The sequence below is a fragment of the Canis lupus genome, chromosome 9 (assembly GCF_003254725.2).
Source record: "Canis lupus dingo isolate Sandy chromosome 9, ASM325472v2, whole genome shotgun sequence".
Lineage (NCBI taxonomy): Eukaryota > Metazoa > Chordata > Mammalia > Carnivora > Canidae > Canis > Canis lupus.
Genome location: NC_064251.1, coordinates 16,031,351 through 16,045,508, shown reverse-complemented (window position 1 = coordinate 16,045,508; position 14,158 = coordinate 16,031,351). Strand labels below are relative to the sequence as shown.

At 35.2% G+C, this 14,158-nt stretch overlaps 2 protein-coding genes across 8 annotated transcripts in view; both read left to right on the top strand.

The window, feature by feature from the left end:
- The window catches only part of LOC112652933 (uncharacterized), a 73,147-nt gene extending 70,120 nt beyond the window's left edge, over positions 1–3,027 (top strand). The window contains exons 8-9 of one of the 2 annotated variants that reach the window (XM_035721231.2): positions 1,833–1,886; positions 2,588–3,027. In XM_035721231.2, coding sequence (XP_035577124.1) covers positions 1,833–1,886; positions 2,588–2,712 — 179 coding nt within the window. In that variant the 3' untranslated portion in view covers positions 2,713–3,027. The remainder of the gene's footprint in view (positions 1–1,832; positions 1,887–2,587) is intronic. The other variant, XM_035721235.2, reaches the window with a different exon arrangement.
- EFCAB3 (EF-hand calcium binding domain 3) overlaps positions 1–14,158 on the top strand; it is a 140,891-nt gene that overhangs the window by 37,931 nt on the left and 88,802 nt on the right. For 4 of the 6 annotated variants that reach the window (XM_025436611.3, XM_049114615.1, XM_049114617.1 and 1 more), the window contains exon 1: positions 9,332–9,391. The exons of 1 other annotated variant lie outside the window; for it this stretch is intronic. The gene's annotated coding sequence lies outside the window, so the exon portion shown is untranslated. Of the gene's footprint in view, positions 1–9,331; positions 9,392–12,696 lie in introns of those variants that run through there. One more of the 6 variants, XM_049114614.1, reaches the window with a different exon arrangement.

The following is a 14,158-nucleotide window of genomic DNA, read 5'->3' as shown; positions in this document are numbered from 1 at the left end:
TCTCTATATATATATATATATATATATATATATATATATATATAATATAATATATATAATATATCAAATAAATAAATAAATAAATAAATTATTTTAAAAGAGTTTTCCAGACAAGCAGAAGCTGAAGGAGTCCATCACTACTAGAGTAGCCTTGCAAGAAATGCTAAAGAAACTTCTTCACAAAAAAAAAGAAACTTCTTTAAACTGAAACAAAAGGATGCTAATTAGTAATAAGAAAACATATGAAAATATAAATTTCACTAGTAAAGGAAAATATATACTTAATTTCAGAATATTCTAATATAATAGTAGGGTATAATTCACTAATCTAATGTAAACATTAAAAAAGTATTGAAAATTATAACTACATTAATTTGTTAGTGGACACACAGGTAAAAGATGTAAGTTGTAATAAAAACTTTATAGGGATCCCTGGGTGGCGCAGCGGTTTGGCGCCTGCCTTGGGCCCAGGGCGCGATCCTGGAGACCCAGGATCGAATCCCACGTCGGGCTCCCGGTGCATGGAGCCTGCTTCTCCCTCTGCCTATGTCTTTGCCTCTCTTTCTCTCTCTCTGTGACTATCATAAATAAATAAAAATTAAAAAAAAAAAAATAATAAAATTCAAAAAAAAAAAAAAAAAAAAAAACTTTATAAAAGAGTGGGAAAGTAAAAATGTATACCTTTGGTATGCATTCTTAGTTAAGTTCTTATAAGCTTAAAATAGACTGTTATAAATATGTTTTGTGTAAGCCTCATGGTAACCACAAAGCAAAAACCTATAATGGATGCACAAAAGATAAAGAGAACAGAATCTAAGCATACCACTAAGAAAATAATCAAATTACAAATGAAGACCCCGAGAGAAGAAAGGATCAAAGAAACTGTGAAACAGCTAGAAAGCAATTATTAACAAAATGGCAATAGGGCATAAACTCTTTACTAGAAGATGAGTAAGGTCAGAGGACCTAATGTAAAGCATGGTTGATAACACTATATTTATCATTGAAATTTGCTAAGAGTAGAAAATGTAAATATTCTCACACACACCAAAAGACAAATTTGTGAGGTGATAGATGTGTTAACTAGATGGGGGATTCCTTTCATGTGTAGGTATATCAAATCACCATGATGGACACTTTAAATATATTACAATTTTATTGGCTGATTATACTTCAATAAAGCTAATATAAAAGACAAAAAATGAAAATAATTTCTCTTCTTCCATTCTGACGAACGAGGAACACAAAAAAAATTGAATAGATGTATCTACCATATTTAGTTTTTTTCTTTTTTCAACCTTATGCTTATATAGTGTGAAAATAATTAGAAAAAAAAGACTTTAGGCAACTAGTAAGTCCTTATACTTTATCCTACAGTTTAAGAATTTTATGTAGGGGACCTGTTTTAGTCCACTCAGGCTGCCATAACAAAACACTGTAGTCTGTGTGACTTACACAACAGAAATATATTTTCTCACAGTTCTGGATACAGGGAAATCCAAGATCAAGATACCAGCTGATTCAGTTTCTGATGGGGATTCTCTTCCATGATTGCAGAGCCTGTCTTCTCACTGTGTCTTCTCATGACATGGAGATAGAAAAGATGGAGAAAACAGGGAGAGACACAGGGGGAGAAATACAGACAGAGAGAGAAAGAGGTATCTTACAGTCCTGTCAGATTAGGGCCTCACCCTTATGACCTCACAACCTTAGTTATCTCTTAAAGACCTTATCTCCAAATAGTCATATCAGAAGTTAGGGCTTCAAAATATGAATTTGAGGGGACACAGTTCCATAGCAGGACTATATCTGAATTTTGTCTTATCTTGCAGAAGAGAGAAGAGTTAAACTGGATGAACTTCTGGATCAAGTACATGAAGTTTTAGGTGAGTGAGAAGAAATGATGATGCATGATAAAAATAATCTCAATATTTAAGAAAAGTTATATTTAAGTATTTCCTGTTATTCTATGCATGACATATTAATCCTGTCATTATATATCTTTCAACTGGTAATGTATATATAACTAAAGAAACAGCCTTATAAATTAAATGTTATTCATTATTATAATCAATTGTTACCTCCATCTTATTCAAAAAGCCACAGTGTAATACCTAAATAATAACCCCTATCTTCTTTGGAGTTTTTCAGTGATATAATTTTATTTTCTACTGTTTGAATAACAAAATGCCAAGGCAAATTACACATACAGGTAATATAACCATCTGAACAAGCTCATAATTTAGGTAAAAATAAAACAATAGTGCAAATACTACATGCTGGCAGAATACACCAGTTAATTTAGTGGGATGTTAAAACACCAACTTTCTGCATGCTGTATTAGTTCCTTGTTCCCAATATTAAGGAACTCCTTTTTAACAGAAAGAAGTTCCATTTCTGAAAAAAAAAAAAAAGTTCCATTTCTGAATCTCCTTTCTAATTTTATGTAATTAGACAACACTTAATATTTCCATTGCTTTTTATCATATATTTGAGAATGATACGACACAGAAATAGTTGATATGATGATGGTGATGATGATTTAAAGCTTCAAATTTGACTTTTTACTATTGTTTTCTTTTTTAAGGGGAAGAAATTAACTATGAAGACCTAGAAAATATTCTGAAAAACATAGGGTTAAGACTCAAACTGAAGAACTCTGTGTTGATGAAAAGTTTGCCACTTGATGCTGAGTATTTAATTTACCAATGAGGTATTCATCCACCCAGTAAAAGTTAATTGGTTGCCATTGTACTAGACATAATACTAGGCTCTGAGTTACAAAGATGCATGAGACAAAGTCCAGTTTCTAAAAACACTCAGTGTAGAGATGGACAGCACATACAAAATGAAAACAGAAACAAATGCTATCCACTATCTATTCGGCTATAAAAGTGTAAAGGAGTTGTTGACCAACTATGCCTGGAGTTTCTAAGGCTTCACAGAGTGGTTATTACTTCAAATAGGCCTGAAAGGTTTGATGGTAAGAGGTGCCAAGAACTAAAAATAAAAGCATTGAAAAAGGCATAGACATACCTGACTATGTATAATTTCATGTTGATCTAATATAGAGTACACATTCACATTATGTGAAGATATACTTTATTAACTTGAATCAATCTGATCAATAATTTAGATATAATCTATCCATGAAATAGGATAATAACAATCCCCAGCTATGGTGATGGTGAGGATAAATAAAATGATAGGTATGGAAATCTGAGAAATTTATAAATTTTTTGAAATACAAAATAAAGATATTAGTTATTAGATTTTCTATTTCAGGGATCCCTGGGTGGCGCAGAGGTTTAGCGCCTGCCTTTGGCCCAGGGCGTGATCCTGGAGACCCGGGATCGAATCCCATGTCGGGCTCCCAGTGCATGGAGCCTGCTTCTCCCTCTGCCTGTGTCTCTGCCTCTCTCTCTGTGTGTGACTATCATAAATAAATAAAAAAATTTAAAAAAAAAAGAAAAAAAAAGATTTTCTATTTCAAAAACCCAGTAATGTTTATTAAATAATTTCTATATTCAAGTCATTTTTCTAAATTCAGGAGCTATGAAGATATATGCCAGAATCTTACTGTTCAAAATAACAATTTCTGCTTTTAAAAAGTTCATAATCTAGTTGAGTAGATAAGACAGAAATACATATTTTAAGCTTCTGGATAAACAGCACTTTTTTCAATATTTGCATTAGCTTTACTTCTTCCTAAAATACTAAAAAGGCACAAAAGAAATTAAAAGGCATAATCCACAAAGACTAAGAGAAGAGAACATTATAGCAGATAAGAGATGTCAGTTAAATTTCAAAAAACAGAAAGTGGATGAAAGACCATAAAGATGAAAACTGAGCCTGAAATGGGAAACAAACAAGAAGAAGGCCACTGCAAGGGCACTTGGTTGACTCAGTCAGTAGAGACTGTGACTTCTGATCTCAGGATTGTGAGTTCAAACCCCATGTTGGATGTAGAGATTACTTAAAAATAAAATATTTTTTTAAAGGCAGCCATTTCACATCACAGAACCATAAATGGGGGGATCCCTGGGTGGCTCAATGGTTTATCACCTGCCTTCAGCCCAGAGCATGATCCTGGAGTCCCAGGATTGAGTCCCACGTCAGGCTCCCTGCAAGGGGCCTGCATCTCCCTCTGCCTGTGTCTCTGCCTCTCTCTCTCTCTCTCTCTGTCTCTCATGAATAAATAAATAAAATCTTTTAAAAATATTTAAAAAACAAAACAAAAACAAAAACTAAACTATAAATGGCTCAGGAAGTGGAGGCACCAATTACCTCCAAAGTCAGGAATATGAGTATGGTTGAAAGTAGAAGAACTGATAGAAAATCTTTTAAAAGAGCAATGTGAGGTACCGGGGAGCGGGGGGTGGGGGGCCCTCAATCAGTTGCGCATCTGCCTTTGGCTCAGGTCATGATCTCAAGGTCCTGGATCAGCCCTGCATCAGGCTCCCTGCTCAGTGGGGAGTCTGCTTCTCCCTCTGCCCTTTCCCTCTGCTTGTGATTTCTCTCACTCTCTCTCTCTCTCTCTCTCAAAAAAAAATTTTTTTAACTGTAACAACAGGCATAGATCATTATATAATGATAAAAGTCAGTTAATCAAGAGGATATTACAATTATAAATGCATATGCACCCAATATCAGAGCACCTAAATATAGTTAGCAACTACAACAGATCTGAAGGGAGAAGTAGAAAACATACAATAGTAGGGGACTTCAATATCCCACTTTGAACATTAAATATATCATCTAGACAAAAAAAAAATCAATAAGGAAATAGTGGGCTTGAACTGTACCTTATACCAAATAGAACTAATAGACTTATACAGAACATTCTATCCAACGTCAAGCAAAATACACATTCTTCTCAAATGCACAAACAACATTTCCCAGAAGAGGTTATACGTTAGGTGACAAAAAAAAAAAAAAAAAAAGTCTTAGCAAATTAAAGGTTAAAATCATAGTAAATGGAGCACCTGGGTAGCTCAGTGGTTGAACCTTTTGGTCAGGTCATGATCTTGGAGTCCTATGATCGAGTCCCACATCAGGCTCCCCACAGGGAGACTGCTTTTCCCTCTGTCTATGTCTCTGCCTCTCTGTGTGTGTTTCTCATGAATAAATAAATAAAATCTTTTTTAAAAATCATACTATATTTTTTCACTGCAATGATATGAAACTAGAAATCAGGAAATCCCCTACTATTATTGTACATTTTTCTATTTAAGATTTACTCCCTTAGCAAATTTCAAGTATACAATGCAGTATTGTTAACTATAGTCACCATGCTGTGTATCTCCAGAATTTATTCCTTTTATAACTGGCATTTCTACCTTTGACCAACATGTTTTCATTACCACCTTGCTCCCTGGCTTGTGGTAACCCCCTGCTACTCTCTGCTTCTATCAGCTTGACTTTTTTAGAGTCCACATATAATTGAGATCATGTAATATTTGCCTTTCTGTGTTTGGCTTATTTTACTTAGCATAGTGTCCTCTAGGTTTATCTGTAGTGTCACAAATGACAGATTCATACATATTTATAGTGAAAATATCTTTTGTTCTATTGATCCTCTTACAGATCCTTCTTTGTCCCTTATGATACATATTTTGCCTTAAATCGTATTTTGTCAGGTATAGTACTGTTACCCCAGCTGCCTTTTGGTTCATATCCATGCTTTGGTTTTCAAGCTTTTGTATCTTTTTGTTCTAAGTGTGTCACTTGTAGACAATATATTCTTTGATTTTGTCTTTTAATATCATCTGATAGCTTATATTTTGTAGTTGAGTTAAATGCATTTATAATTATCATAATTATTGTTATATAGGACATAATTCTGCTATCATATTTCAGTTTCCATTTATACTGTTCTTTTGTTACTTTTTTTCTGCCTTTATATTTCCCTTTAGATTCATCAAGTTTTATTCAGCAGGTTGAAAAATTACAGTGGTTGTCCTTAAGACCCATATTCATGGCCACTTTCCTTATTGACTTCTTAAATTTACCAATCTGTATCATCCCCCAGATAAGCCAAGAATTTTATTACACTCTCACATCCTATTTGTCACTGAGTTCTTCATACAGTGCACGGTGAGCACTGCAAAATGTGTAGAATCGTTGAATCACTATATTGTACACCTGAAACTAATATAATACTGTATGTTAACTATACTGGAATTAAAATTTTTTAAAAAGCTGAGACAACCCTTAGAAAACAATCACCCACAAGAAACTCCAGCAGGCTACATGTATGAAGTACATATCCATATGTATGCATACATGCCTATACTTGCCTATACTTGCAAGTGCTTACTTACATGGGGAACCTCAAGGATAGGGGGGAAAGGCTTTCCAGATGAGGAAAGCAATGCATACAAAAGCATAAAATCATGCAAAATCATGAATATTAAGAGAGCAGCAAGTATTTCTTTGTGACTAGGCTATAAACTTCATGTTACAAAGTAGCAGGAAACAAGGCTGGAAAGGTATCCTGGTGAGACCAAAAAGACCTTACACCAGGCTGTGGAGTTGAACCTTCATCATCTTGAGGTAGTTCACAGAATTCCTTTATAATTCTTTTAGTTAATGTAGAGTTGATGGTGATCTTATCACTCCTGATTTTGATCCATATTTTTTCTCTTTGTATTTGGTTACCCTAGCTAAAGGTTTATCAATTTTGTTGATCTTTTCAAAGAACCAATATCAATTTTCCCTAGTGATTTTCTGCTTTTCCTTTTTATTGATTTCAGCTCTAATCTCTATTATTTCCTTCTTTCAGCTTACATTGGATTTAGTTTGCTCTTCTTTTTCTCTATTCTTAAAATGAAAATCTAGGTTATTAATTGGTGATTTTTCTTCTTTTCTAATTTGGTGTTTATTTATAACTATAAGTTTCCTCAAAACACTCGAGTGCATTCCAAAAATTTTGATATGTTGTATTTTCATTTAATTAGAAATACTTTCTAATTTTCAATATGATTTCTTCTTTGATCCATGGTTACTTAGAAATGTGTTTTTTAACTTCCAAATATTTGTGAATTTCCCAAATTTCCATCTGCTGTTGATTTTTAATTAATTCCACTCTAGTTAGAGAACATAGTTTCTATTATTTTAGTCCTTTTAAACTGAATGAGACTTGTTTTATGACCTAGTATATAGTCTATCCTGGAGAATGTTTCATGGTTGGTAATATTGTTCAAATCTTCTTTATCTTACTGATTTTTCTGTTTAGTTATTCTATCCTTTATTGAAAGTGGGATATTAAAGTCCCCAACTATTGTTCTTGAATTGCCTGTTTCTCTCCTGGATCTCAGACTTTAACCTACTGGCAGTGATATATCTAGAGTATTCCTCATTTATAAATCAATACTGATGACAATGCAGGGGCATTATTGGAAGCAAAGGCTCAAACTTAGAAGATATCGCTATGCTCCAAAAAAAGATGATGAGGGCTTGAGCAAGAGAAGTACACTTAATAACAGATAAGAGATTAATTTGGGATACATTTTAGAATTAAAATGAATAGAATTTGATGACTGATCACATGCGAGTTAGGAAAAACAAGAAAATTTTTAAGAAAACAAAGACCCTTTGGTGGCTAAGTCATCAGTTGTATTATCACCCAATTGAAGAATTCAGGGAGACATTCAGGTTACAATGTCAAGAGAATAGTTTTAGTTTTAGACAGGTTTACTTTAAGAGACCTACATTCATCTAGAAATATGGATGAATATGGTTGGAAATGAATACTCTAATAATTCAACTTTACTTAGGAAGTTAGCAACCCACAGATTCAACAAAGCTTAGCAACATATCAGAGGGCTAATAAGATTATTAGCAGACCAAAAGAAGCAGTGAAAAAAATCAATGAATGGAGGAAATATTTGATAAGAAAAGTTTGAAAGTAAGCAAATCATAAGGAGGAAACAGTATTAAGAGAAAGACAGAAAAACATTTACCTAGAGTAGATTCAAAACTAAGTTCAGAACAAATTCGAGACAGAGAATAATTTTCGAAGTAATATACATTTATATCAATCACATCTAGCATATGTTATCATGACCTAATAGTGAGAGCAACAAGTACTGACTAGGAAAAGTTTCCAAGATAACAGTTCTCATGGGAAAAACAGCAAAAACCTGCGATTAATCTCACCAATTCCTCTAATTATATGCCATTGTGGAAAAAATTTAGGAATTGGAATAAGATGCCGATCTAAACCTCAGCTCTGAAAATTCCTGACTGTGCAAGATTGGTCAAATTAACCCCTCTGATTCTTAGTTTCCTTTTGTTAAAAATAAATTAATGGCTACCTTTCATAAACAGAAGTTCCTAGTGTAGAGCTTTTATACTAGTAATAATAACCAGTATGCATTCATCTCAACACAATGCCACTTAATTATGCCTTTGCCCTGGCCAGAGAAAGTAAATTTTCCACAGGATAGTTATTTATTACTGGAAATATATAATTTCCCGGTATTTTTTATCTGCCTGTGAAAGGATGTGGATATTTTTCTTATCACATTTTCCAGGTATCTTGAAAGTTTACTGAAATGCCACAACTGTGATTTTAGTGGTGAAAGGATAAGCCATCTCCCTGAATACTACTTTTCAGGTCAATAAGCCCACAGGAAATAGCATTAGAGACCTGCTTCAGACTATTATAAGTCTTCTGTGGGACTAATTGAAATACATGAAAATGGACGAGACATTTTCATGTGAGGCACTGACCACCTATCAGGCTGTTCCTTCTAAATACCCCCATTTAAAAGGAAAATACAAAATAAAGACTTAAAAAAATACAAAATTTTTAAAAATTGTTATTCAAGCCCAATTAGATTGATCAAAGCTTTTTCAAATATATATTGAGTGTGGATAGTAGAAAAAGACAGCTAAGTGTTGCCTGTCATTTGAGTATAGAAATAGGCATTATCAATGCTCCAAGTCAGATTTTCCTACTGTACTATTTGCCCCTTTTAAGATGCATATCAGCCTCATAATCAGTAAAATGTAGGTCTTCCAGATCTGAAAACAGAAAAGGCTACTCTTTTTTTTTTTTTAAGGCTACTCTTTAAATGTCAGTCCAGTGCTCTGCTATGTAGAGCTTATCTTAAAAGAATAAAAACTGAGGTTAGAAGTGTGAAATTAAGTATTTTTTTATAATCAGACCTTTATCTTTCCACATTTTCCATTTGATAAGAATATAGGATAAAATTCCAGAGCAAATAATTAAAATTTGCTGAATTTTGCGTTGTACTTCAATGTATGACTTTTATGTCTTTCTTCTATTTCTCTCTATTACTGTTTTTATGCATAAAATTCTGTCTTACAGATGAGGAGAAAATTAAAGTAAGTGTAGTAATGGATGAAGGAAAACTTTTTACAGGTGGGTTAGATCTTTATTACCTCATTATTCAACATCTATATATCCCAAGTGTGGATCTACAAAAACCAACCTTCCAAGAGCTCATTTAGCTGGAGCAAGAAAAAAACATATAAATAAATGCAATAAAATGTTATCAGTGCTATGTTAAAAACCTATACAAAGTAAAGAATGGCCACTTGCACCTGAGGAAGAGAAATTGGGAAACGCTTTAATAGAATGGGCAACACATGAGGTGATCTTTAAACTATAAGTCAGGCTTACCAGGGAGAGTAGGATGGGCATACCTGATAGAGAAAAAAATAATAATAAAGGCACCAAAATGAGAAACCATATGATGCTTTAAGGAACTAGAAAAAATCTGGAGTAGCTAAAGCATAAATGCTGTCAGGAGTTTGGCAAAGAATAAACTTAGAGAGTATGATGTAGGATGTGGTGGGCTGAGTAATGGCTCCCAAAGATATCCAGGTCCTAATCTCCAGAACTTGAGGAATGTTACCTTATATAGGCAAAGGGACCATGGTGATGTGACTAAGGATCTTGAGATGGGGAAGTTATCCTTGATTATACAGTTGGGCCCTAAATATAATCACAAGTATCCTTAGGAAAGCAAGGTGACTATTGATAACAGAAAAAGTAGAGGGAGGGATCCCTGGGTGGTGCAGCGGTTTGGCGCCTGCCTTTGGCCCAGGGCGCGATCCTGGAGACCCGGGATTGAATCCCACATCGGGCTCCCGGTGCATGGAGCCTGCTTCTCCCTCTGCCTGTGTGCGTCTCTGCCTCTCTCTCTCTCTCTCTCTGTGTGACTATCATAAATAAATAAAAATTTTTTAAAAAGCCACACACACAAAAAAGTAGAATAGGCTTGCAGTATAAATCACTTTAAAAAAAAAAGAGAGAAAAGAAAAGAAAAAGTAGAGGGCAATGCAACAGCAGAAGCAAGATGCTGCATTGCTGACTTTAAAGATGGAAGAAGGGGAGTAAGTTAAGGAGTGTAAGTGGTCTCTAGAAGTAGAACATGGAACCATCCCACCTAATACATTGACTTTAGCAGAGTGAAACTAATTTTGGGCTTCTAATCTCCAGAAGTATAAGAGAAACTGTATTGTTTTAGGCCACCATGTTTTTGGTAATTTGTTACAGTAATAGGGAACAAATATAAGAGACAAATCACAAATGGCCTTGAATATCTAGTAAAGGAGTATTAATTTCATCCTGCACAGAGAGGGGAGTCATTCTAGGATTTTAAGCAGGGGACCATGTGATTAAATTTACAAATTAGAAAATATTGCTCTAGCAGCAATTATATAAGGGATGGATGGAGGTGTGTGTACAAGAAAAGAGTGAAGGAAAGAATCTAGAAAACATATTGTAACTGTCCAGGCAAAAGAAAATAAAGGGCAGAAGTAAATAATTCTCTATGAGACTTGAGAGGAAGGGACATATAGAAGAGATGTTACAGATATAGAACCTGTAGAATTTGGTTACTGATCAGGTATAGAGATAGAGCAAAAGGATTGAATGAAGGATAATGCCTCAGTTTCTGAGCTGGGTAGTTGGATGGGTGACAGTGACATTGACCAAAATAAGGAATTCAGTAAAATAAATTTAGAAATAAAGATACAGTTTTCATTTTGTTCATATCGAGTTTGAGGTTCCCATAAGACATCTAAGGGAGATTGAACCCAGGCAGTTAAATATGTAAGAATCTGAGGCCACCTTTTTTTCTGAGACAAGCAGACTTCAAGTCAGGAAGGATACAGATACAGAGAATCTACATATATATGGGAGTAAAATTCAGAGGACTTTACCTAAAAGCTTCAAGTTTCCCAGTATAGTAGGAAACAATCATCTACTAAAAGAAAGGGCCCAGTGGTGGGGTAGAGGACTTTAAGGAAAGTGTTGATGATTTTGGATAACTCTGATAGAGAATAAGAACTAAAGTTGGTGAGGAATATATGAAAGCCTTGCTGATAAGTGCCAAGAGTCTAACCAAAGTCAGATATTATAAATAAGTAATGGCAACTTTTCACATGATTATGATATTCTTAAGTTGGACCAAAGTAGGAGATTATGAAGGCTGATGTGCTGAAAGAGTAAAAGCATAAAGATATTAAAAGTATAGTCAAGAGAGTGGTTAAGTAGTGCGGATAAGAGAGGAAGTGAGGTTATGATGGAAATTATGAACTTGGAGAAAAGTGAGAGAGGAGGAAATGAAAGTCTCTATAGAAACACTATAATGGGTGTGGTAGGAGTAAGGAAGTAAAAGAGTAATATGAGGTTCTGGCCAAAAAGTAAAAAGTATGTTAGAATTTAAGATTTTAGAGGCAAAACATCTCCAGGTGATGACAAAGTTCAGGATATCCATGATGGCTAACTAGTACAGAATTTAGGAGACAATCACTGAGAATAAAGAGCTCAAGAAATTTGGAAGCCATATTGTGGAGTTAACTATCCAGACAAAGACTGGAATTCCCTATAATGATGCCAGGAATTTGGGTGCAAGAAGTCTATAAGTAATAGGACAAGTTCCTGAAGTGACCAAAAAGTCAGTGACAATAAAAAGAAAGCCAAATACCATAATTCTAACAAGAGGAGAGGTTTGAGTATGGCCAGAAAGCAGCAATCTGGATCTAGGAGATTGCAAGCCCTAAGGCAAATGGGATATAGAAAAAAAGAGAAGTTTTCTCTCAGAAGAAAGAAAAGGAAAAAGAAAAATCTATCAGGAACAGGCAGTGTTCAGTTGGGGAAGAAGAGTCTGTAAAGAGACTAAAGATATAGAGAAATTCATATTCAATGAAATAATGAGTCCAAGAAGGCACTTTGGGAAGAGTGAAAAAAATCCTAACAATGGAAAGAAAAATCAAAGTGGTAAAACACAGACTAGATTTGAGAGGACATATAATTTTGCAGACTTACATTCTGAAGAATGGGGATGATACAGATAAAAGGTGTGATTAGACTGATAATCTTGAAGCAAAGGGCCCATGTATGTCAAAACGTGATCAAGTTGGCAGACTAGGAAATTGCTCTGTTTTGTCTGAAGAGTTATTCCCTTGGCTGGTTACAGGGGGATAGTAGAAGCTCCAATAGTCCAAGGTGTCACATAAGAGGTCTGAAGCAGTTAGGGGAAAACAACTCTTGTGCACACTTCCTACCAGGCACTTATGCAGAAGACTGGCTAACTCCCTAGATATTATCCTCCCAATGGAAGCACTGCAGTATGGTTCCAGAGGACTACAAGTAAGAGTTTTCTTTTTCTGGAATTGGAAATGATTAGGAGGTCCAAACTGTCCACCTAAATGGCATCTTCCCCCCCACCCCACCCCCACACACACACGGGCTTTATTGAGATATAATTGATATATAACATTGTATAAGTTTAAGGTACACAATGAGATGATTTGATATACATATGTATTTCAGAATATTTACCACAATATGGTTAACACATTCTTCACCTCACATAATTACCATTTTGTTGTTTTTGTTGCTAAACTGCATCTTCAAGCTAGAGGGAAGAGCCATCATGAAGGAAAGTTTCACATAACCATCTTACAAGTGGATTGGGAAATGGCTAAGGGGGGCAGAGCTAAGTGGTAATTCCCACCCTTCTAGCCAGGAACTAAAACCAAGTCCATTACCAAACAAAACTTGTTAGCTTTGTGTGTTGTCCATTTTTAGGACAGTCTGGTATTCCCTTGTCTGTCTCCCTTTGGCACTTTACATTAAAGCCCTAAGAATAAAAATATCCAAGTGCTAGTTTTTCTGGGACACTCAAAAGAAGGGAGCTTAGAAGACTACATCTAATTTCCCAGCCACCCTTACTGGAAGTCCAAAAAGTATACTGGGTGATAGTAACCGCCAAGAAGAGAAGAAACCAAGCCCACCAAATCCCTGAGGCATGACAGAGAGCCAGTCTGGGTTAAGAAAGTAGCCCCTGGAGAAAAGCTCTGTGTGGTTCCATGTTATATAATTAAGAAGACTCTGCAAGAGACACGTGGGTGGCCCAGTGGTTGAGCATCTACCTTCGGCTCAGGGTCGGATCCCAGGTTACTTCCTGTGAGGAGCCTGCTTCTCCTTCTGCCTCTATCTCTGCCTCTCTTTCTGTGTGTTTCTCTTGAATAAATAAATAAACCTTAAAAAAAGACTCTGCAAAACCAAGATTTTAATGTTTACACAAAATTATACTTCAATAGCATTGTTTTCCTTATTGATTATTCTCTCACTCTATATACTGATGAATGTTTACATCTACTGACTCCTAGCCTAAATTTAATCATCACTGTTTTAGCCAGAAAGCTCTAGGAATATGTCTTTGCTAGCATTCTTTCAGCTTTACATCATTGTTTAATCAACAAATGCCATATCAGCATTTTTTTATAATATAGGATCATCATTCCTCAATTTTCAACCATTACCACCTTTTACTTTTTAAAGGTGAGAAGGTTGGGGCAGCCCGGGTGGCTCAGTGGCTTAGCACCACCTTCAGTACCGGTTGTGGTCCTGGAGACCCGGGATCGAGTCCCATGGCAGGTTCCCTGCATGGAATGGAGCCTGCTTCTCCCTCTGCCTGTGTCTGTGCCTCTCTCTCTCTCTCTCTCTCTGTGTGTGTGTGTGTGTGTCTCATGAATAAATAAATAAGATTTTTAAAAAATAATAAAGGTGAGAAGGTTGATATGAGTAACCTGAAAACCTTTCTAGGAAATATGGGGATAATGTTCACAGAAGATAAAGGCCTGAAACTACAGAATAAGCTTCCAGTTGATG